This window comes from Protopterus annectens, chromosome 6.part0 (genome assembly GCF_019279795.1).
Source record: "Protopterus annectens isolate FY-2018-M chromosome 6.part0, PAN1.0, whole genome shotgun sequence".
In the NCBI taxonomy this organism is placed as follows: domain Eukaryota; kingdom Metazoa; phylum Chordata; order Ceratodontiformes; family Protopteridae; genus Protopterus; species Protopterus annectens.
Window position 1 is genome coordinate 1,404,642,191 of NC_056737.1, and position 25,684 is coordinate 1,404,667,874.

The 25,684-nt window shown below is 36.7% G+C and overlaps 1 protein-coding gene across 1 annotated transcript in view; it reads right to left on the bottom strand.

The window, feature by feature from the left end:
• Positions 1-25,684, bottom strand: part of ZRANB3 (zinc finger RANBP2-type containing 3) — a 2,104,294-nt gene that overhangs the window by 98,685 nt on the left and 1,979,925 nt on the right. The window contains exon 17 of the mRNA XM_044074946.1: positions 9,499-9,641. Within this exon, the coding sequence (XP_043930881.1) occupies positions 9,499-9,641 (143 nt within the window). The remainder of the gene's footprint in view (positions 1-9,498; positions 9,642-25,684) is intronic.

Consider the following 25,684-nt stretch of genomic DNA (forward strand, 5'->3'; position numbering starts at 1 on the left):
AAATACTCTTGTTTTCCTTAGTCCCAGGTATTCTACTGAATAAGCATCCTGAAAACCTTTCTTTATCAAATTCACACATTCAGTTCTTTCCAAGTATGTCTCCTGTAGCATAGCTATTTGCACTCTACATTTGTAATATAGTTCACTACTCTTTTTTGTATTTATCTGTGAGGCTATTGACATTTAAAGACATTACATAAAGCATTATGGTATTAAAAAGCTATTATTCCCACCTTTTATATATAACAGTTTTTTGGTTAAATGTCTAATTCTAGCTTTTCCATTATGTGTACATTTGTTTGACAGGCTGAACTTTTATACAGTTATTTCTTGTCATACCCATTTGAGCCTATGTCACATCTTCAAAAATGTTCTTTTGTGCTTCTACTAAGTGCTGTCTGGTTTTGTATTATCTTTATAGCTCTCCCAGCCAGGAAAACACCTGAATGCTTTAAGAGAACATTATGTCCTGGCCAATTTCTCTTTTTTTATTTTCTAGCCAGTTTCTCTGTATCAGACTGTCTCCATGGAGACCTGAGGTACAGACACAGAATTGCTACTAAGCATATATTTATTTGCTTGAAAAACTACTTATAATATTCAATATTCTTGTTCATTTACTTGCTTTGTCTTAAAACTTGTTAGTAGATCAAGCTAAGGGCCTTAATTCAGTCACCTGTCATGCAAGAATGAGAAAAAGCAAGCTATTTTTTCTTTTGTTATGCTCTTTTAACTACACTTTTTTATACATAATAGTGCATACATTTCTAAAAACTGAACAAGGAGAAAGGGAGCAGAGGGGAGAAAGAAAAAAAAAACAAGAGGAGCATCTGTTTACAATAGTATCCCCATTATACTTAAAACAACTGAGAAAACTTTACTCTATAGCATGCAAAGAAAATCAACACTATAAAAATAGTACTTTTAAGAAACATTTTTTTTGCTTACAGTTAACTTTCTCCCTTCTCTTCTCCTACCCAAAGTATTTTCCCACCACTAATGGCATGAAGTAGGCCATATACTTTAGAGTCCGCCACAAGTCCAACAAAGTCCAAAAAAAGTCCAATACTTATAGATTTTCTTGTTCTACCATATTTCAAAAATACATTTACTCCTTTGCAATCCCACATCTGTCAGCTTCCAAGTTACCGGCTTTATTTCTGTTAATCTCCATCTCCCAATTCCTGTCTCTGCTTCATTTCCCATGTACTCTCCGGTCTTCTAGTCAACTCTTGTGCTCCTTTCCTTCTCTCCAGAATTTTCCACTGAAACACTGGAAAAGGTTTCACTGGCAGTTTCTCTGTGGTCTTTGTTGCCAGAAAAACAAGCAGTAGGATCTCCTTATGTTTCACAACTCACTTTTTGAACAAACTTTTGTATTTTCTCCCTTAGCATGTAGTTGAACAAAAATTATTTTGTCCCTCCAGGGAAGAACATTTTGAAGATAGCTGGGTACAGCATTTTGAATATCATGCCTGCTTTTAGACATTCACTAAACAGTGGAATACATGTAATCCTCTTTTGCCTGGTGTACAATGAGCAATCATTCTCCACAAAAACTCTGCTGTCTCCATTTTTATTACTTTGCCCTTATGCCACAGTTTTGTCAGAATTAACTCCTTCTGCTGGTATGATTGCATCTTTACTATTAAAAGTCTTGGTTGCTTTCTCATAGCCAGGTTTGGAGCATACACATGATGTTCCCTTTCAGTTAACAACTCCTGCTGTGGAATACCAGTCCAGCTGCTCATTTCTGCTTTCATAAAATTAATACATTTTGTTACTTCCAGCTTATCAGATTTTTCCCTATGTGCTCCATCCTCTAATTCTATTATTTTTGAAACATCTCTTCTTGAGCAGTCTTGTATTCAGCCAACCCTTTCTTCATTTTGGCCTCTGATTATTTGCAGTTTTATCACCCATTCTGAAAATCTGTTTAAAGCTTCTTCCATTTTTTCCAGCCTTTTGTTTGAGTTAATACAATCCGTCAATGTTTTGTTTATTTTAACCACGTCTGTGTGCAATCGTCTTATGCTTTCCACTAGGTTACTGTCTGGAGCTTGAACTACTTTTTGCTGAACAGCTCAGTGTTTTTTCCTCACCTTTTGTAGCTGATTTTCCTTCAGGACCTCTGTGTTTCTTTTTGCCTGGCATCCAGGCAGTGCATTTACTAGCCAGTTACTGAAATTTACACAGACAAAGTCCACTGATCCTCTCTGCCGGGTTTCTGTTTTCACACTGGGAGAGCTAGAATTAAGTTGTTAATCAATGTGCAGTCATATTTATCTTTGTTTGGATATTAGTACCAAACACTAAATATTGGACTGGTGCTTTCAATTTATTTCACGTCTTTAGCTACTTCCTTTTCTTTTTCTCAGGATCGACTGTTTATTTACATTTACAAAAGAAATACAATAAACTGTTTACAGTTAAAAATGTTAATCAGAACCATCCAAACAGGAAGGATAATAAATTGCAAACACTGATTAAATTCAACTACAGACACTTATTCCTTAGCAGAACAAATATACTTGTTATCCTTACTTTATTAAAGCTATGTCTTAGACATTAGAGAAGGTTCCAAACAGATTAGTTCATCATTTCCACTTTGTGTGTGCCTGAGATGAGGTCTTAAGCAACCTGCATTGCATCTCACAGTCCTTTATCTCTTTATTATGCTAATAACCTGAAGTTATATCTTGTGGGGAAGCATGTCTTCCAGTCTCTAGTTACAGCTTTCTTGCCTGCCCAAAACAGATTATGTAATAACATGTTTTAGAATATATAGTTTCTCTGGGTCCATAACTTATCAGGAATAGCACCAATGTTGATTTGGTTAACATCTGGCTATAGGCTTGTGCACAGATCTCTAAAGTCTTTCCGATATTGTGTCAATGCTGGGCTATTCCAAAAAATATGTATCCAGTCTTCAATGGCATCACCACCACATCTCCAAGATATAGGGGCAGTGCCAAGAGATACTGTGACAGCCTTGCAGGCATGTAAAACTATTTAAACAAACATTGCCATCCAAAAAAGCAAAACCATATTAGCTGCTTCCTTTGATGAGCCATCTTTGCTAATCTTCACTCCTTCACCTTTTCTTTCCTGTTTATTAGACTCCCTGGCCTCCATTTCATTACAAAAAAGAGGAAGAGCAGGTAAAATGTGGAAATAACAGGTATGTATGGCAATTAAATAGGCAAATGCCAACCTCAGTCACAGCACACCCTTATCCTTATGACTGAAGACATCTAAAGAAAAGCAAACTGGGGACAAATACAAGGCCTTATCATGATAAAATTTCTCCAGGACTTTTATGAGAAGTGAAGCAATAAAAACAATGACATTATTTATTTATTTGCCTTTGATTATTGGGCAAGTCTGATTGGACAAAGACCCTTTATATTGGAGACCAGGGAAAAAAGATCTACGTTACATAAATGTGCACAGGCAATTAGCATAAGCTAACAATATTATGCTACTTAACACTGAGATATACATAATTTAACTGGTGATCACCATGTTAAGTACACTACATAGTAATTACAGTATATTAATCATGCATATCTAAAGAATATTCTACATTTTTTACAGTTTATGAAGTCACACTGATATGTTAGCACACAGACAGCAGATGATACATATGCATATTTAATCCAAACAGTTATTCACTTGCATCCTTTAAACAGGAAACAATGCGTAAAAATTATAATTACTTGTTCTGGCTGCATAAGGAGGGGACTTAGTAATAATGGTGTTGGTACAAGAGCAGGACTCTCTGCCGATAGGTATGACTTCATTGGGATTTTAAAAGACAGATGGGAAATGCTTACATAGGCATACTTTCAATGAGATTTTAAAACGTACATGAGATGGCAGTCACCAAATATAATTTTTAGATTTTTGAATAAGCACAAAGTGTTGATTCAGTGAGTGCAGTTCTCTATGGGGCAAGTTTAAAAACTGGCTGGTGGAAGGGCATCTGTCTGGGTTGTATAGGATGTAGTGGGCAGTCTTCATTTTGCATCTACAGAATTATCTTTTTGCTTATTTTAACAGCAAAATATATTTCTCATTGTACATCTGGATTAAACTGAATTTCTGATAAGCAGTCAGGTTTCATACAGTTCAGAGAAAGAAATCCCCACCACATGTAAACAAAACATGCAACTAAGATTTGGTTCGACACATTACTCTTTCACCTGCCATCTTTTTGCTTTCGGCCCTAATCATAGCCACACCTAAAAGTTAACAATATTTCAAAACATTTCATAGACTTACTCAGGCATGGCCGGCCTTAGGCATAGGCGAACTAGGCGACCGCCTAGGGTGCCATACAGGCTGCCCTTGCAAAGGGCGCATTGTATGTATTTATTTTAATTCTAAAGTTTGCGCTCTTCTTGGCACTGGAAACAGAGGGCGGAGTGTGGGGGAGGGGAGGCGCGGCAAGCAACCTCCCACTTACAGCTGCAGGTTAGCCAGGAGGCTTTAAAAAAAAATCTGTTGTTTGTTGTGTGAGTCTTCCTTAAGGAGAAACGTGCATGCGTCATGACGCCAATGTCATCATGCATTCTGCACGGAGTTTAAGCCAGGCCAGCCGTTCAAGAGAAGAGTTATGTCTCTGCGTGTTTTCGTTTGGATTATAAAATTAAAGATGGTAAGTGCATGTTTCTATGTGTAATTTAAACTGTTCATTTCTGTATGAGAAAGAATGTGTGTGGGTACGTGTATGGAATTTAAACTCGCTGTTTTGTTTGTGTTAGATATGAAGTGTGTGTTACTGTGTGAAAGTAGGTGTGTGTGTGTATGGAATTTAATCTAGCCGTTCGTTCTTTTGGAAGAAAGTCTTTGTTGCTGTGCAAGAGAGTAGGTGTGTGTACGTCTGTGTGTGTTGCTTTGTGAGAGAGTCATATGCATGTGCTGCTGTGGTAGATGTGTTTGTGTGTGTGTGTGTGTGTGTGTGTGTGTGTGTGTGTGTGTGTGTGTGTGTGTGTGTGTATTTTTGGGGAGGCACACCAGGTATGTAGAATGTTTTTCTTCAGTACAAATGTTGCATATTCATTAAACAATTTTCCACTGAATATGGTGGAACTGTGAATGGTCAGCATTTTCAGTTATACAGCTGATGCACACAAATGTATCTTGGCAAGTTAGCAAGAACAGGCAAAAATGAGACATTTAAAAAAAATCTGTGGGATCTATGAGAAAGATGACACAGAAGACTAGTCCCTATATCTTTCTAACACATCTTGTGAATCTATAACTTATTTCAAAAGATCAGATAATTGATCCAAGTTCTGCAGCCACTGCTAAGTTTTGTCAGATATTTTATTTCTTACAATAAAATATATTTTTGTTTCCTTTTACATGTTAACATGAAAACAGCCAGTCATGATTTGGATAGCGATTCTGTACAGATTAGCAGTATCATAATTTAAATGGCTAGAAAAATATACATTACAGCTAATTTATTAAAAGAACAAAATCCTTACTACTTTGGTTAATCTAAAATATATTAATAATGTGAACATCTTTACAAGTAAAATATACTCCATTTCCCCATCACCCTTTTATATAAGTTACGGATTCTTTTTTTTTTTAATCAGCTCATATCAGAATACCCATGGTGATTTACTGCCAGTGAGAAAATGAGAACAGCTATTCTAATTGGTAAACCGTAGAACATCATGATAATCGAGTAGCATAAATAATCCTTTGCACAGTTGTATTTGGTAGGTCAGTGACAATGACAGTCGTATGGTTATCGTTTATATTACTGGGTAGAACTGGTCCCTGGCAGTAAACCATATTGTTGCCAGGATAAGAACCACCTGTAGGGTAGAAAGAAGGCTGACATGGATAAATCTGCTCAGGAGCATCATTCTTTCCCCCGTATGGTGGGTATAGGCTCCAGTATGAAGGGGGAGGTCCGTCTTCAGCCATTCCTGGTTCTATACTGTTAGAAAGCTGTTGAGGTTCTGTAGGGTTCATGTTTCCCTCAGAAGGGCTGAACTTTCAGTCTTCAGTCTCTGGGAGCATTCTAAACAACCTTTGGTCTTCAGTAATGCAGGGCTAATAAACTCTGTACATTGAATGCAAAGCTGGTTATTCTGAGACAGCGACCAATTTGATATATACTTCCTTATTGCTGCTACAGTCACTGCAGAAGATAGCCAAGGCAACCAGTTACATTAACATAAAGAAACATACAGTTATCAAACACTGCTCTGGACTTCTGACCTTAAAGACAAATACTTATGTGATGAAAGGGAAACAGTACGTCTTATTGGTAATCAGTTATCATTGTATCAACAGTTCACTTATGTAAACAGCGGTCAGTCTTGTCTGTGGCATTTTTTAATGTCTGCTTCATTAATATCGGAGTATCCCAGCTCCCCTTTCCTTGTGACCAACAATTCTACTTGCCATGAATGGTCAGTATAAGGCTGCACCACATAATTGTACCTGTAATACTAGATCTCTCTTTGGGTTCTGCTCATCTCCCTTATATCCTCTTCCACTTAATGAGTTTGGATGAAATATTCAGCTGAAAGTAAACTATCTGCAAGTTATTCAGTTTTATGGTGGACAGGGAAGTGCAATGGATCACAAGGTAGAAGATGATCTTGCATGGATGTGACTAAGTCATGCAAGACCCTTTTTTTCATATTTTATTTCTATTCAGCCCCGTGGTTTATTCAGGGTCTATATCAGTTCATCAAAATGTCTGAAGTTCGAACACCATATGTTCGAACTTCAAACCACGAACTGCAAAAACATCAAAGTCTTAAAACAGCGACCCCCCCCCCCGGGAAAAAAATTGCTGTTCCAAGAAACACACACGCAATACAAACACACCAAAACAACATCAATCCACACACACTCTCAAAATCCTACATCTAACCCTACACTAAACTGCACATACACTACTACCTATCCACTTACCTTAACCCAAACCCTAACCCTAAGGTCCGTCATTATCGCACACTCGCTTGACCCATGCCATAATGCTAACTCACCTATCCCACCCTAACCCTAGTCTTTCACTATCGCACACCCACCTTACCCGCGCCCTAAACCTAACTCACCTAACCTGCACCCTAACCCTAACATCCACACAATCGCACACTTACCTGATCCCCAGTCACAGAATTTGTAGATGAAACATTGAGGTGTAAAGTTGTTTGCCAGTAGCAACCTCTTCATTAGTTACAGATTTCTTTTAATGTGGAATTATTCCAATGATTTTACTTCTGTAGAGATTGTGTATCAAGTGATATTGGTAGATTGTCATGACAGAAGTCTGGGTTGCCTTTTATGGTTGAAATTTTCTGAAATGGGTAATTTTGTCATTGGTTTATACTTTGTTTCATTGCATATTAAAATGTTTTACACTACAATTTTTAAAAACATTCTAACAAGTGGGGCTGTATTATACAAGGGGCTGTATTATACAAGGAATATAATTTAATACAATCAGGAAGGTGAATAAAAAAACAAATTAATGTATGCATTGCCCTAAAATGTGTGCAAGGAGTCTAGTTTGAAAACGACCCAAAAGTAAACCTAATCCGCCAATGGCCAGATGCATTTCCTATGAATGTTGGTTTTCATGCCGTTTCAAGGGCAGAGAAGTTTACTGCTTATGCTAAGTCTATCTGTGTTTGTGCTGTTATAGTTTAAGCTACTGTACACAGGGAGGAGAGAGGTTGCTATTCTACTTTCACTGAGCTGTAAGGCTTGCTTGCCTACCCATAGTAAATGAAACTGTTTAGATTAGCTTGAGCATCCTTTTGAAAGAAGGCACATGGGCTAGTATTTTCTGAGGACATGACTTTTACAGTAAAATGTGTGAAGGAGCAACAGATAAAGCAGGCTTATTAAAAAAAATTCTACTTTCCTTCACTTGCAGTTTAACTATATTACAAGGTATCTTCTTCCTGTGCATTTAAGTAATTGAAGGAAATCGAGTGGCTTTCTTGGGGCGTGACCTTCATGTGAGTGTGGCTTATAGGGGTGTTTCAGGAGTATGGTGAGGGTGGGGCTTAAGGGGCACTGGAGTACTACTTCACCTAGGGTGCCATTTCAGCTAAGGCCGGCCCTGTACTCAGGCATCAAGAAGTAGACTGTACCACAAAGAAGAAGGGCAATGTGGCAACAGCATCACTAAACAGCTTTCTTGCAATAATTAATGAAGTTGAAGTCATGCCATATCTAAGTGCAAAATAGGGACATTATTCCAAATCAGTTACATGTCAGAATGGCAATGAATATAAAATTTATGGAGTCAAAACCTTCAACTCCATCTGCCTACTCTCGGCAAACTGTCACATTACCACGAAAGCAAGAAAATGGCATTTACTACCTTGGCAACCTACAAAAGTAGATGCCCAAAACTGCAAACATCCAAAATTTCGAATTTGCTATTTTTTAATTATTTATGTGGAAGGGGGCACTACCCAGCACCTCTGTTTTTAAACTACCTACTTCTGATGTCACGACACCTCAGGGAAAAAAGGAGACATTTTTATTGGTTCAGGATTCGCAAATTTAGTCTTCAAATTTAAAACAGGGACCCCCTACCTTAGCATGGTTGTTGCATAAGCCACTCTCTCTTTTTTGGTGAATATCTACTAATTACAAATGCTCTCTCTCTATTATATAGATGCATCAGTAATTTAACAACGTCTATGTATAGTTTTCATTAAATGTAATTAGAGTAACTGATTATCTGTTAGCTGTCTCTGACTATGGGCTTACTTCTTCCGAAACAGGCAATTCTTTACGTTCTAGAAGCCAAAAGAAAGAGACTACAAATAAAAAGTGCTGCATCAATAACTGTAGCCTAAAAAAAGCATCCTGCCTTTTGGACTAGAACAGACAAATGCTTAAGTAATAGCCCATGCAAGAGCTATTTGCAAAACACTGATTTCCACAACCAGAAGGTTCATATACTGTATGATGACCAAATCAAGTCACCCACTGCTACTCCAGACATCAAGAAGCTACGGACCAAAAGTATAATGACTAGAAAACTAATCTGGATGTTCTTGCACCCAGGACTTTCCTCTGGTGGTTCGTTAACAGATCTCAAATGTAGCATCTTGAACACCAGTCCTTAGCAGAATTTTTTTGCGTGCGAGTGTGTCAGCATAATATTTATATTTAAAAAAAAAATAATTACCTGAATTGAAACATAATGATTTTTTTATTTAATTTTTACTTTACATTTTAACGTTTTATCCTCATGCAATTCACCAGTCTTGACTTCTATAAACTTAGGATTTTCTTATATAATGAGCTAAGTTAGGAAGTTAGTCACAGAACTCATTACTACAATATATCTTAAAGCAGAAGAAAGGCTGCAGAACGTCAAGAGTCTGCTGTACGACACATTACACCTTGATATGGTAGACTGACCACAAACAGCAGTATCACACCCAGACAGGACTACCATGCAGTGTACTGCTGCCCATTACAGAATAAAAAGCATACCTTTTGGTGCTGCCAGACCTGCGCTGCTCTTTCGAAATATCTTCACAAACCATTATGGGGCTGGAGAATATCTGACCACTTTTTCTAATAATTCTCTGTTTCATAGTTGTTAAACTGCACCACTCCCTCACAAATCTCAGTATCTATCCAGAAGCAAGAGAAAAAATAAATGGAAGACTTAATTATTCCAAGCTAGTTTATATCTCATGAAGAGGCAATTTTTCATCTAATAGATAAGTAAAGAAAAAAAAAAATTCACAGAAAATAGTTAAACATTTTATATTTGGCTTGTAATACAGCTCAACCATTAAGCTACACAAAGTTTTTAGAAAGTAACTTTCCAGTACCCCTATTCTCTCTCCTCACACATACACAAAAAAGCAGTTTTTGTCTAGTCCAATTATTAAGGCTTGACAAATGTAAAGAAAAACACATATATAGAGAGATACAGACGCATGAACATATATGTATGAGTGTCTCTCTCTTTCTCTCTATATAAACGTATACTGTGTGTGTGTGTGCGTGCATGTATTTATTATACACACACAAAAATCTGGAAAAATACAAAACATATTTATCTTGGGTTACATACCAGTCATATGTTGAATTCAGAAAACATACTAAGTTAAAATCAGAAAAATACTGAGATGAATATGTAACAGCAAGGAATCCATGTGATAATAGTGCTAAAATGTTTAGACAACTTTATTTTATTTTCTGTCTACCAGCTTTAATGAAACTCATAGCTGCAGAGGCAAAAGACTATCCGAACAAGCAACAAGTGTATGGTGCAAACACCATATGGGAAAAAATCAGCATTGTCAATCAATTTGTCAGCATGTCCTTAGAATGTCAGAGGAAACCTGAAACCTATACGCACACAAGTAAATATGAAATTTCCACAAAAAAGGCTCCCCAGCTGAGAAAAGAAGTAGAGAGCCAAGCAATGTGGTCAAGTAATATGGTCAAGTTAAAAAAAAAAGGTACTTCGAACGCCTATGTTTATTAGGAATCTGCCTACCGGAGACAAATTTCCATCTCTTAAATGACAAGTATCAGTTTCTTTATAGAAAATCTCAGGAAAAGAGGTAGGGCCCCCAGGAGGGTACTTAGCTGTCCTTAGTAAAGGTAGCTGAAGCCTTTCTTATGGCTGAGCGATCTCAATTTAAACAGAGTTTTGCTTCATGGATAGGAGGCAAGAAAGTTCTGAGGATTTTCATGTGCAAACATCCCTGCATGACCACACAGTCTAAGGTGAGATGTACGGTGAAGAGGAAGGTGCACATATACTTTCGTAGTATAGTGTGGCCGGATGTATAGTACCCTTTGGCAGGTTATGTGCCATCAGTTAGCATTACTGATCTAATGATGATCACCACAAAGGTCCCTTACCTTCAGTATAAAAAGCTCTACAAAAATACATTTTTCTGAAACTACTTTATTACCTGATCAATTGCAACCTTAATGCACATTCAGACAACATAGTTTCAGTCCTAACCGTGGCACTGATAGTGTCCTACTGGATATTAGAGTGCATCTACAACCAACAAGCTCATGGCCAAAATTACTGAATCTTCCTGTTTGTACTTCTCCAAAGAGTTTGATACTGTTGCAAAGGAATGGTTCTCATCACTCTGAAAACCTATGGCCTTTCCTGAAGTCCTACTAAACTATTCAAAAGTTATCTGGTTGAAAAACACTGAATGGTCACATGGAATAATGACATTTCACAACCACAGCTTGTTACTGCTGGAGCCCCCCAAAACTCTGTACTAGAAGTGTTTCTTTTTTTCTTTCTTTGTGAAATGCCTGGTATACCATTGTGAAGAAGCAAAACTGGTAAAGAATCAGTGCCAGTCTGCAATCCCGCTTTCATTTAATTTCATTACGACTTCTGTAGGGCTATATCTTAACAACTGCTAAGGCAAGAACAATAATCTTCTGAAGCAAGAGCCAAAATCCTTATAAAACAACTCACATGTTCTCTTCCTTGGACATGTCACCATTGCTGAAGTCATAAAACTACCGAAAACCAACCATAAGGGTAGGTAGGCTTTAAAAGGCCAGATCATTCTGTCTACTATGGTACTTAATTTCCTACTGCTAATCTCACTCTCTCTCTCTCTCTCTCTATATATATATATATATATATATATATATATATATATATATATACTAAAACATCTAGCTAAGCTATTACATTTGTTGACCGGGCTAGTACAGCTGGATATATGTCCATTTTCAGCAGAGGCCCAGGGAGAAAAGCTCCTTGAAAACACAGTAACATTTATATAAAATGACAGTTTTTAAAGATGCAGGTAAAATACATATTTAAGCAATTCTTTACATGACAGTAAAATGTATATAAAATGACAGTTTTTACAGATGAAGGTACAATACATATTTAAGCAATTCTTTACATGACAGCTTTTACAGATGGGGGTACATTATATATATAAGCAATTATCTTCACTTCAATACATTGCTGCTTACAGAATTGTATTATTTATAATTGGTTAGTTATAGGAAGAAATTGATAAAAACATTCGATTAATATATAAAAGCACATTTTCTTTAGGGTTATCAGAAAGCAAATAGTATATACAGATGAAGTGATAGGTGTCTTGCAATAAATGGGGTAATTAGTCTGGGTTCACACAAGGACATAACCAATGGGATTTAAGGTAGAGTTTCAGTTTGTTTTTAAATAGTGCTGTTGAGGAAAGGGAGGTAAGGTCACTGGGGAGTGAGTTCCAGGTTTTGCCCACGGTATTAGAGAACAAAGAGTCACCAGCCATATAGTTGGTTTAACCTATTTGTACTAATATTTTATTAGATCAGCATAGGGTCTTAAGGTTATTGTAGGGGGTGATAAGGTTGGTAAGAATTGTTGTATTAGTAGGCTGATACAGGATCTTGTGGGCAACTGTTAATTGGTTAAACAGTAGTAAATTTGGAAACTCTAGCCATCCTAGTTGTTCAAAATTAATACAGTGATGGGTTCTGAATGTGGAACCTGTTGCAAATTTGGCAATATTATTGTAGGATATAGCCAGGTTGTTTTTAGACAGGTTAGCATATATAGGGGAGGCGTAGAGGACAGTAGAGATTAAGTGGGTGCGGGCAATAGCAGCCCTTGCTAATGGGGTCAGAAACGGTTTGATTCAATACAGGGAGCCTAGTTTTTTGTTGACTGTTTTTATAGTACTGTTAATGTGAGTATCAAAGTTAAGGTTATTATCAATTAGTACCCCTAGTAGTTTTGTAGTTGAATCAGGAGGTATGATAGTACCTTTATTTGATGTAACAGTAAAGTTAAGTGGGGAGGCCCTACAGGTGGGAGTGAATAGTAGGAATTTTGTTTTTTGGGATTCAAGATGAGGCAATGGTGTAGAAGCCATTTCTCGACTGTGTTAAACACATTTTGGGTGAGGGTCTGAAGGTCTGATAGAGAGGTGGCTGAGCATATTAATGTGGAATCATCTGCGCATTGTATACAGCTTGAGGTATTACAGAATGTAGGTCATCGATAAAAACAGAAAATAGGAGAGGTTCTAATATAGAGCCTTAGGGGCACCGAGCACAATGGGGAGATAAGTTGTTCTCCCACACAGCAGCCTGTTGCCTATTGTTTAAGTAGGATTGAAACCATTGTATAGCCAGTGCATCTAGTGATAGGTTTTTGAGTATGTTTATGGGAAATTGATGGTTAACCACATTGAAGGCTTTAGAGAGATCAATAAAGAAGGCTGAGGATAGAGTGTTATTATTGCGATTTTTGTTAATACAGTCAGAGAAGGATAAGAGGGCAATAGTGATACTATGAAACAGCCTAAAGTCATGTTGGCAGTTGGCTTGTCTATGAATGCATTTCTCCATGATTTTTGCCAGTGGAGATAATACAGCAATAGGTGTATAGTTTGATAATTCAATGGAGTTACCACCTTTATGCAAGGGGATAATATGTGAGATTTTCCAGATAGATGGGATAATTCCCTCAGTGATAGTTCTGTTAATCAGGATGGAGATATGGTAGGCTATGGCTTTTGCAGCTTTTTTCAGATATTCTGCAGGTAGTAGATCAGCTGTGGGGGTGGTTGGTTTGAGTTTCTGAATAAGGGTACAGACAAGGGATGTAGGGACAGGTTTAGGGTGAAAATGAGGGAGGTAAGCTAGCAGTAGAGGTAGTCAGAGATGAGCTGTCAGGAGTTAGTTGATTGGCAAGAGACTGAATGGTTTCAGTAAAGAATGTGTTAAAGGTATTGGCAATTTCCTTGGGACTATCATGGTCAGAGCCTAATGGGGCGGGTGTGACAGAAAGACCTGGGTGTAAAAGTGTATTAATCCCTGTCCATAATTTTTGTGGTTTGTTTTGATGGGTTTGTTGGAGTTGAATGTAAAAGTTTCTTTTATCTGACAGAATGGCTCTGTTTGTATAATTTCTTAGCTGTCTAAATTTTAAGTGATCCTCAGGGCTTTTAGTAGTACGCCTCTTGGCCCAGACTTTATTTCTAAGGAGCATTTTTTGTTTAGTTGCTTTTGAGAGCCAGGGGGCAGGTTTAATCCTAGTTCTAATGGTCCGTATTGGTGCATGGTAGTCTAGAATACCTAAGAATTTAGTATTAAAGTATTTTACTGCTTCCTCCAGAGGTAGGTGTTTGAGGGCTAACCAATCACATGGCTTAAGTTCATTTTGGAAGATGTCGGGGTTAAAATTTTTGTTGCTCCTTATTGTCCTACAGGTGATTGGGCAAGGAATGTCACTCTTATATCTGATTATGAAGGTGAGTGCATGGTCGCTTATATCTTCGGGGAGGGTCCCTACTTTGTAAGTTTGGTGATGGCTATTTATTAGAATCCAGTCGAAGGTGCTTTTGTTGTTATTGAGTTTGCTGGTCCTTGTGGGGGAGGTAATGGTTTGAGTAAAACCATGTAGGTTAATATTAGTAACAAATGAAGCTGAACAAGAAAATTTTCCTAATTCAAATATTTGCTCATAAATTCCTGCATGCTCCCATATTTTATGCTCCAATACTTAAAAGTATAGTGTATCACAGAGCATTTATAACTTTCATTCAGCAGTGTGTACATATCGCCAAAACAAAGAATAATCAGTAGGGCAGGTTTGGCATTATGGTTAAGGTTTTCACTCGTAGACACAGGATACAGAGTTTGATTCTGACTATGGGTTATTAGCTAGGCATAAAATGGTCATCCAGGGTAATTAGCCTAGTATTCATCTATGAACCTATGAGCTACTAAACCATTGGACAGAGGGAGGGGTAAAACCAATGTTAGAGAGCTGCTGTAGATGTTTAGCATGGGAAACAGCATCAAATGCTTTATGGCAGAAGAGTCACTCACTCTAGGGATCTTAACCTAGCCTGTGACATTAACAGAACATGCTGGACAGACAGATATATCTCCCAGAGATTGCCGCTACTCTGGATTAAACTTCCAATTCACGTGAAGCAGAGCTCATCACTGACCCTATTCAAGCACAACCTGGACAAATGGATGGGAGAATGCAAATTCACCCCAGAGATGGTGCCCATGTCCCTCATGGACAGGGGTAGTCAGTGTTTATCATAGACTTGCTCTGTGAATTATGTCCATCTAACCAAGGACAATTGAGGCAATGTGGCAGTAACATGGCCAGGGTTGTAAGGGCTCTAGGGCCGCTAGCCTAGTAACCTCCTACGAACCTATTAACCTATTAGGGGGAAATTCTTACTACACAGCATGTGGGCAACCTAACCAAAATGCAAGACTCAATACTTTTGTGTCCTGATACTTTGAAAATTAACCTGCAATTCAAAATATAGCAAATAAATGATGTACCTTACTGTTACACCTTTAAAGCATTATTTGTAGAGGGCTTCACCCCTTCCCCCTTGCTAACTATATACACTGAGATTTCTGTACACCAGAACAAGGGTGATAGTCAAAGGTACTTCAGTTTCAGACTTAGTATGCATCCCATCTCATTCACACTTGAAGTTCTGCACTTCTGTTTATTGCAGTTACTGCACATTCCTTTGCATTTCAATGGTCACCCCAATATGTTTATACACTGGAACAAACTACCTCATGCTTTAAGATATCCTTGAAAAATATCTACAGGTACAATGCTATTGTCACAGTGGGTTGATACTGAACACCGTGTCCCAGGCACCACTATTACCTTGTGTTCGAAGTTACAGGTTTCCTGCTATAACTGGCTCTTTTTTCTCCAGTCCTTATATACTAATCATACCAGTTCATAGGTTGGTACTAGGCTATCAGCCCTAGGGCTTATACAAGCCTAGCCATAACAATTCCTTGGCTATTTCTTTTATTTACATTTATATGCTCTATTTTCTTAAACACAATTACACATTTCTTCATAGCTCTACAGTATATGTACCAAAAAGTATGACTTAGTCATCTAACACTCTGAAAATTAGTGGATTACCATACCATTTTGTATGTAGTATCTGTTTCAGCTGATGACCACAGTTAGGGTAGTTTTATTTCATTTAAAAACATTTGACACCTCCTCTCCTAAGTTGGGCTAACATTTTGTAAACTATCACTCAAAGCATGTTCATGTAATCAGATAACTATTAGAAAATGTAAGTTAAACTGACACTAAAAATTACACACATTTTGTTGCATTCATTGTTGTAAAACCCATTGTGCTGAAACACTATCACACTGTCAGGAATATCACAGATTTCTATGTTGTATACCCTCATCAAGCCCACCAACGCAGGCTGAAAGACAGCTGGCCTGTCCACAGTTACTGCTAGACAGTCATGCAGTCAGGAGGAAAGAGACTTACTAGAATACACAGCAATTATCATAAGTAAATTGTATTTTTTTCCTCAATTTTTTTATTTTCCGTATATAATGATAATTAACTATACAGTTTCAAATTAGATTCAAATTATAACTCTATATACACTATATACAGTTGGCTTGAACAATAACATTATAAAATATTGCAGTATTATAGAAATAATTATTTTATAAAAGTTACACAAGAAATTAGTCAGAGTCCAGTTCCAAAGTTTCAATAAGAGTAAGGATTTTCACTCGAGGATTGTTAGTCCATTTTTTTGGCACAGTTCTCAGTTCTTCATCTCTGACTTCAGGTATCACAGTTTCTTTCAGTAGCTTCAAGAATTGTTCCATAGTGGGTTCCTGTGTTGACATCCAAGCTCTTGTTATACATTTTCTTGCTACAGCCAATATAGACCAAAGTAGATATAAATCATTTTTATTCATGTCAGTATTATCATTTACATTTAAGAAAATTAAGGATTTGGTTTAAATAAATGTATCTGTGAAAACAGCTTGTAGGAATTTAGTAATATCTTCCCAAATGTTTTTAAATGTTAGCACATTCATAAAATATATGAATCCAGTCAGCTTTACAGATTAATAAACATCTCCAGCAAGTTAAATTTTCATTTGTTGTGATTTTAGCTAATTTATCTGGTATAATAAATGCTTTGTGTATAAATTTCCAAATATAAATTTTCCATATTTGTAAGTTAAATGTAGAGTTGATTGAATATAGGAGATTGATTTTACTTTCTTCTGATAAGTTAGATTGATGTCCTTTAGTTAAATAGCTCCAATATTTCAAATTAGTATGCCTTCGCTGAAGGTGGGATGTCGAGCTGGCACCTCGACGTTTGTGAAAATCTACTGCCAATCATTACCGGACCGGAGTTCCGCTGTAGCAACCCCTAACTGGGAAAAGACGAAAGACAACAACATTGGATTTATAGGTCATTAATATTTTATATATTTTTTAAGTCAAGTTAGTGCCAATAAAATTGTTATATATTACTTCAGACATAAAATTTATGAATTTAGGAGGGATTTTGTAAGATGAATTGATAATTATTCTATTCAAATCCTGGGCATGTGATAATATGCTTTGGAGTATCAACCAATCCTCTTTTGATATATCAAATAAAATTTGAATTTGTTGAGAGTCTAATACTTTTTGTTTTTTTTTATACAATGTTGCCAACATGAAAAGTTTTTCATCTGCCAAGTTATTAAAATATTTTTGTGTATTTTATTAAAAACGTTTTTAGTAGAACTGAAGGGTATTATCAAGTCTAACCATATTTTGATGACAGTGTTGGAATAAATAAATATTATAAATACTTTATACATTTTAATTATATAGTTTACTTTTGTTGGCTTTGATATAGTATATTGAATATTAATCATTAAGCCTTGCCACAATATATTATCATGTTCTGATGATATAAGATTTTTAGTTAATTTATTTTCATTTAATAAAATTATACTGTGCATTTTTTTCAAATTGATGTATAATTATTATCATATCAATTAATAGCAATTTTAAAAATAGAAGCCTTTATATATGTCTCTATATCTGGAAAGTTAATACCACCTCTTTCCCAGGTCTTATGTGATGTGATGTGTATAAGCAATCCAATTTTTTTTGGCTACCATAGAAAATTTAAAATAATTTTATTTATGTCTTTTAGATATTTTCTATCTGGTATCATTGGAATGGCTTGTGTTATGTAGCTGATTTTTGGAAGTAGTATCATTTTTATAATCTGAAGTCTATCTTCAAATTTCAAAAATATTTTATTCAATTTTGTAGTTAATTTTTTAATATTATTTATTATATTATTGTAGTTTAAGGTTAAAATAGATTCCATATTATTGCTTAGAATTATTCCTAAGTATTTTATTGTGGAATCTTGCTATCCTATTATATGATTTGTGTTTAGGAAGGGTCCATTTTTTATTTAAATATAAATATCTTGACTTTGATTTGTTAGAAGAAAGTTCAGAGATTGAATAGAATAAATCAATTTGATTATCTAATTAATTTAAAGATTCTTCTGAAGCAGTGAGTGCGAGTAATACATCATCAGCAAATAGCATAATTTTTGAGTTAAATTGACTATACAGATCAATTCCAGATATTTTGGGATTGTTGCGAATAGAAGAAGCTAACAATTCTATTGCTAGAAAAAATAGAATGGGAGACACAGGACATCCTTGTTTTGTTCATCTGGAAATTTCTATAGATTCAGAAGTGAAAGGTCCAAGTTTGACATACGCTAGATTATTTTTATACATGTTTCTTATCAATGAAATAAATTTAAATGGAAAATGATATAGTTCTAAGGCCTTAAAAAGAAATTCCCAATTAATGGAGTCAAATGCTTTTTCTATGTCTAAAGTTGCTATTAGGGCTTGCTTATTTTCTTTGTTTAGAAAATCTATAAGTGTTAATATTCTCTGACTATTATATCTTGGGTATGTCTATTATAAATAAATCCAGTTTGATCTTCATTTATGATTTGTGTTAAAGGTATTTTGATTCTACTAACTAACATTGACATAAAAATCTTATAATCATTATTAAGGATTGAGATTGGTATATAGGAATTACATAGGTTCATAGGTTCATACTAGGCTATCTGCCCGAGGGCATTTACAAGCCTAGCCCATCGTTTTGTGGCTTACGCCACCCCTTTAGTATGGGGAACTATACCCATTATTTTGCTGTGCCTCTGTCGAGCAGTGACACTGAGGTAATCCCTGGGGTATATCTGCGATCTCCCATCCATTGGTCAAGATTTCTCTTGAACAAGGCCAGCGAGGTGCTCTGCCTCACATGTACCGGGATTTTGTTCCACAGCATAGGGAGTCTTTGGGTGATGAATCTATCCCTCCAGCACGTCCTATTAATAGCCGTGTCGAGGTTTAAGTCTCCCGCCCTTGTGGCTCTGATGGATCTAGATTTTTGAGGTGAAGCATATTCATCAAATCTGGGTTTGACATGGCCTTGTATGTTAGGCAAAGGTCACCTCTGAGCAAGCGTGTAAGCGACTGAATAGAGCTGGAGTTCTTTCAGTCGGGCAGCATAGGACAGATTTTGAGACCCTTTATCCTTTTGGTGAGGAACTTTTGTGGCCTCTCCAGCTGCTGCAAGTGTCGGGTCAGATACATCCCGAATGGGGCATTGTACTCAATCATTGGTCTGATGAGTGATGAGTAAAGGGAGACTATGACCTCCCTTGATCTAGATGAGAATCCCTTCATGATAAGGTGGGCAATGTAGAAGGTCTTCCTAACTACTTTAGCTACATGGGTGTCGAATGACAGACTACTATCAACCTGGGTCCCCAGGTCTCTGATAACCTCTTCTGTGCTCAGTGGATTGCCACCTATTTGGTAGCTAGGGGTAACCTTGTTTTTCCCAAAGGGTATGACTATGCATTTTTTGGCATTTAACTTCAGGCCGTGGCTCTGGGACCAGTTATCCGTTTCTGTGAGACCCTTCTGAAGGATATCTGTGTCAGATGTGTTTTCTACTATGGCGCCCAGTTTGCAGTCATCTGCAAACTTTGTCAGCCATAACCCTCCTGTGTTTGCTTGTACTTCGGAAAAGTAGATGCCAAACAAGAGTGGGCCCAGGACTGAGCCCTGTGGGACACCACTTGTGACAGGGTTTGAGTCTGACATGGCGCCAGCAACTCTGACCCTGTGGGTTCTGTCACTCAGCCAGTTTGCAACCCATCTTGTGATGTATGGGTTAACATTTAAGCTGATGAGTTTTTCAATGATACCCGAGTGGGGTATTGTATCAAGGCCTTAGCCAGATCGAGGTAGGCTGTATGGACTGCCTTTCCTCGTCAATGGCTTTGGTGACTGTTTCAAGAAGTCAACCAAGTTTAAAAGGCATGATCTGCCTTTGACAAAGCCAAACTGGGTTGGATCCAAAGTCTGCAAATTCCCTATGTCTTTATTTATGAGGTCCATTATGATCCTCTCCATGGCTTTGCAGATAAGGCTTGTCAAGCTAATGGGCGGTAATTTCCAGGGTCGGTGGAGGCACCGCCTTTGTGAAGTGGGACCACAGTTGCAGTGCGCCACTCCTGGGTGCGTATCCAGAGGTAAGACTTTGATTAAACAGCTGTCCTAGCTGTGGGTTTAATTCCTCATTGAGTTCGTGGAGCACACAGCCGGGGACACCATCAGGTCCCATGGATGCTGTGTTTTTTGCTTTGGAGAGAGCAGTTCTCACTTGGGCTGGAGATGTTTGGGGGGCTGCAATCGTTTGGTATAGATATCTCTCCTTTTGAGGGGGAGGGGGGGGAGTTTGCACTGAACCTGTCAGCCAGTATGTTGGCAATGTCTGTAGGATCAGTAATCTCCACATCGTTTTGAACTAGTTCTGAGCATATCTGGGAGTTTCCTCCTAGGTTTCTAACATAGCTAAAGAAGGCCTTATGATTGTCTTTTGAGTCTTTAGCTATCTTTCTCTCGAAATTTGCTTTGGATGATTTTATGAGAGCTCTTAGTTTTTTACTTATAGTGATCAAGGGTGTCTTACCTTTTAAGGATTTTGCTCTATCTTGTAGTAGCTTCCTCCTTTTATTGTAGAGTTTGTTTATGGCTGGGGTCCACCAGACTGGACGCTTGCCTTTGGTACTAAGAGTCTTTGTTTTGTTTGGGATTGCCTTATCCATGCAGTCCTGCAGGTGCTGGTAGAAGGTGTTTGTAAGTGATTCTGCGGCTTGAGTACTGTTTTCCGCCGGCTCGGGGGCCTTAAAGGAGACCACACTAGTCTTTAGAAGTGTGAAGTCGGCTTTTGAGAAGTTCTTTACTGTGGTCTTTTTTATTTCAGGTGGGGGTGGGATGAGGACCTCCAGCGAGATTAGTTTGTGATCTGATCTCACCAGTGAGGGGTATACTTCCGGTGTTGAACATTGTGCTCCCATGTTCGTGATGATGAGATCAAGTATGTTATCTCCTCTTGTGGGGATGGTGACTAGTTGTTCCATGGCATTTGAGTTTATGAATTCCAGGAACTTTTGGGCTAGGGTGTTTGGGCTTGAGTAGTGTTCCCAGTCTATATTAGGGTAATTGAAGTCACCTAGTATGATGGTGTTTGGTGATACATTTATCCCCTCTAGTGTTTTCAGGAAGGCCATGTGAGGTTCCTGAGTTTGTGAGGGTGGCCTGTAACATGCTACAATTTGCAGAGTAGTCTTGCCTATGGTTAATTGCACCTGGATGGTCTCCGATGCATCGTGCGTTGCCACCAGTCTTGAGGTGTGGGTGTCCTTGATGAATATGGATACCCTCCTTTCTTGGTATTGTCCGGATTTTGGGGCCGGAACGCATGATATGAGGTAAAACCTGATAGCGCTGGGGTGCTCTCAGGAGCCTTGAACCAGGTTTCTGTCACAGCACAGACATCGATGTTCTCCATACTGAGAAGGGCCTCGAATGCGTGCATTTTGAGATTTAGACTTCTGGCATTGAGCAGCATTACCCTTAGTTTTTTTCCTTTATTGTGTTCTAGGGTGGTAGGTTTAGAATTTGAGCCTTGCCTAAAAAAGGCACTATGGGGGTGGCAAGAGCCTTTGCCAATATCCGGAATCCCAGGGGTGACAGGTGCAAGCCGTCCCTTGCGAAGCAGCGTGGCTTGTCTAGCATGTCATCCCAGGCAGACAGATACTGGATCCCCTTTGAATGACACCAGTGTTTAAGCCAATTGTTAAAGCTGATCATCTTATCTCTGTATTGTGGCATCACTCTTGGTGAAGGTAGGATACTGCTCAAGGTCAGGGTCATACCTGCCTGGGCTACATAATCAGAGAGCTCCTCAATGTCTCTTTTCATGTAGTCCAAGGAGGTCGTCTCAGGTCGTTTACACCAGCGTGGACAATGACTGAGTCATATTTGTACTTGCTGTTGAGAGACCTGAGTGCTTGCGTTATGTGGCGGATTCTAGCGCCCGACAGGCAGCTTACTGTGACCTTCTCCTTACTCAGTCTGGTGAGCGGACGCCAGTGTGTCTGACTATGGAGTCACCAATGACTAGTGTGTCTGGCATTGTGTTTGGCCTTAAGGGCTGTGACTGTTTGACACTCTGACTGTGAGGTCTATGTGTTGCAGGTGTTGTGTTCTGAGGTGGTGGTTGTTTGGGTGTCTGCTTTGGTGGCCTCTGCTGTTTTGGTAGATTTCTGATCAGAGCCTCCGAGTATGTCTTTGTGTGTTTATGTGTATGATTTGAGGTTGTAATGGTGCTATGTGAGACTGGGTCTATAGTGTGTGTGGTAAACTTCTCCTCCTGACTGGTCTTGCCATAAGTACTAGTCTTTCAAATCAGAACAAAACATCGTGAAGGGTCTTCATTTTCTTTTAGAATTGGTAAGATTAAAGTGTATTTCCACGAGAGTGGGATTATGTTTTTTGTTTGTATTTCAATTAATGTTTTGTGAAATAAATAAATTACTGAGGAAGGAAATATCTTATATAATTCATTAATTATTCCATCTATTCCCAGTGCTTTATTATTTTTACTTTTATTTACTTTCTCTGATTTTCTCCGTAATTTCTTCTAGGGAAATTTGTTTTTGAAGGTTGTGTATTAATTTCTCAGGAATTACTTTTGGTTTAAATGGGTTTAACTCTAAATTTAATATTTTAGTATGTATTGATTCTTCCCTATAATGGTTAGAATTATTATGTTTAAAGGCATCCAGTATATCATTTATGTCTGATACTATTTTGTTTCTTTTTGCTTCATGAATTATATTTGAGATTTTATTTTCAGAAGCTTGTCTCTTAATTCTAACTGCTAGGTTATGCAAATGTTTTGGTGATACAGAAAATGAGTTCAATTTTAATCTTCCTAAAGCTAGATTTGTTTTATGACTTAAGATTTCAGTGTATTTTTTGTTTAATTCTTCAATCTTTTTTTGTTTTTTGGGGGGGGGGGGTTAGAATCATTTAGATTTAGTTCAGTGATTTGTTTTTGGATATTTTGAAGTTCTGATTCCCATTCTTTTAATTTATTTTTATACCATGAAAGTATTTTCCCATTCAAATACGCTTTTAGGGTATCCCATAAGGTAATTATATTAGTTTCAGTAGTATAATTTATATCTAGAAATTGTAGTTTTGTGATGTATGCTGGGATTCTTGATATAAGTACTAGTCTTTCAAAATTTGTATGTATTTTAAGAATTAATGAGTTATGATCAGAGAAAGGACATGGGATTAAAGAGAAACTTATTATTTTTGTATTTAAATCTTGAAAAATAAATATTTTATCCATTCTGGTTTTGTACCAAATCTATGATCTTGATGTGAGAATGATAGTGAATAATTTTCTTTATATCTAAATGTGTCAATCAGATTCATGCTTTCACAAACAATTTTAAGTGTTTTTCCTGAGTTACTAATGCATGTTCTTTTTTTGTTGGAGGTCTCTGAATTATCCAATATGCAACTGAAGTCTCCTCCTATAATCAAATATCCCTTACATACTCTAGTAATTAAATATATATGTTTTCTTACTGTACTTATACCTATACCTGGAATCCAGTAAACATTTACTAATGTCCATACCCTATTGCATTTTATTACAATAGACAAAAGACCTTCTTTATCTTCATATTTAAAAAGAACTTGAGTCATGATACTATTTTTTTCGATAAAATAAGATTTCCTCTAGTTTTTTTTCTTATATGAGGAGTGAGTTAATATTATACATTCATTAGGATTCCAATTTAAGTTATCTTCATTTTTGAAATGGGTTTCTTGAAGAAATATCACTTGCATTTTATTCAATTTCAAATATTTCAATAAGTTTGATCTTTTCCTTGGGTTATTTAAACCATTAGTGTTTACAGAAAGAAAGGTTAAATCCATTACTTTAATTTACTTAGAAGCTAAATTTGTAATATTCTTTGTTTGTGGATTTTTATAAGTAGATTGCGTAACTTTTTTCTTGTTTTTGTGCATTATAACTAAATTATTTTTATAGGAAGTATATGAAGTTTTTTTTGTTCAAGCCATTGAAGAAAGAGAAATTTTAAATTTTCTTGTAATCTTAATTGAAATAGACAAAATAAAGTTACTAATAAGCCTACTAAAAGACATGAAGTGATATACACTTCCAATCTAGGAATTTTATTGGATTATTAGTTTTAAAGTTCTATAAATATAATTGATGTGACTTATTTGTTCATCTGATGAAGTCCTAATTTATGTGGACGAAAACGCATGGTTGATTTTAAAGCGTTTATGACAGTGTTATTTGCATGTGGAATAAAGTTCAATTTTGCACAGTTCGTGTTTGACATCTCTCCATATCCACGGCTTTCTTTTGGCTTACTTAAGGTGAACGAATGCTGCACAGATTTGCGTTTTTTTTTTTTTAAACATATTAGCTCGTAGATGAAACTACAGTTAAAAAAGCTAGAGAGCATTTAGCGTTTTCAAAATGGGATAGTCTCGTGTTTAAATTATTAGGCCTAGCACCACTTTCCATACACATACAATGCTGTTTTACATATCATTACGAGCTTTTTGTTTATTAGTAAAACAAGGCTATTAAAGTCGCTCGTTTGAAGTACCTCATTACTTCTTTTCACTTTTTTTTTTTATAACATCTATTAAACAAAAACTTCAGACAACCTAATATGCACTGTAAATTCCAATCACGAGTTAACGATCCCATATGTCTCACAAATATTCATTCAGATTGATTTTAGAACAAACTATACACCCTTTCCATGTTAATGAATGCTTTGTTTTATGACAGGCAGACCATACATCTTTAAGAGAATTTAACTCTAATACAGTGCTAATCAGTCATATCATTACTATTTGCTGTTAAGACTTTAGTAATATTAAACTTGTCTACTAGTGGAAGAAGTTATTATAACTAAGTTATAGTAAAAAAAAAAAAAAAAAAAAAAAAAAAAGGTTGTATACATACTTATTATGATGAAGTAGTACCACAGTTTATATCTTAGTTGATTCTTTGAGAGAGACTGTTGTTTTGAGTTCAGTTTTTTGTTTCTTTTTCTTCACATCAATCCAGTTGTTTTTTTCTTAGGATCTTTTCAGTTTGGTTGTGACAGACCAGTCCATTTCTTCCGGAATGCAGATATTATTTTTGATAAATGAAGATGCCTCCTCTATATTACTGAAGTTTCTCCAGTCATTTGAATGAAAGATTTTGATTTTAGCTGGATAAACAAGTTATGCTTTTATATTATTTTGCTTTAATTTTGATAAATGAAGATGCCTCCTCTATATTACTGAAGTTTCTCCAGTCATTTTAATGAAAGATTTTGATTTTAGCAGGATAAACAAGTTGTGCTTTTATATT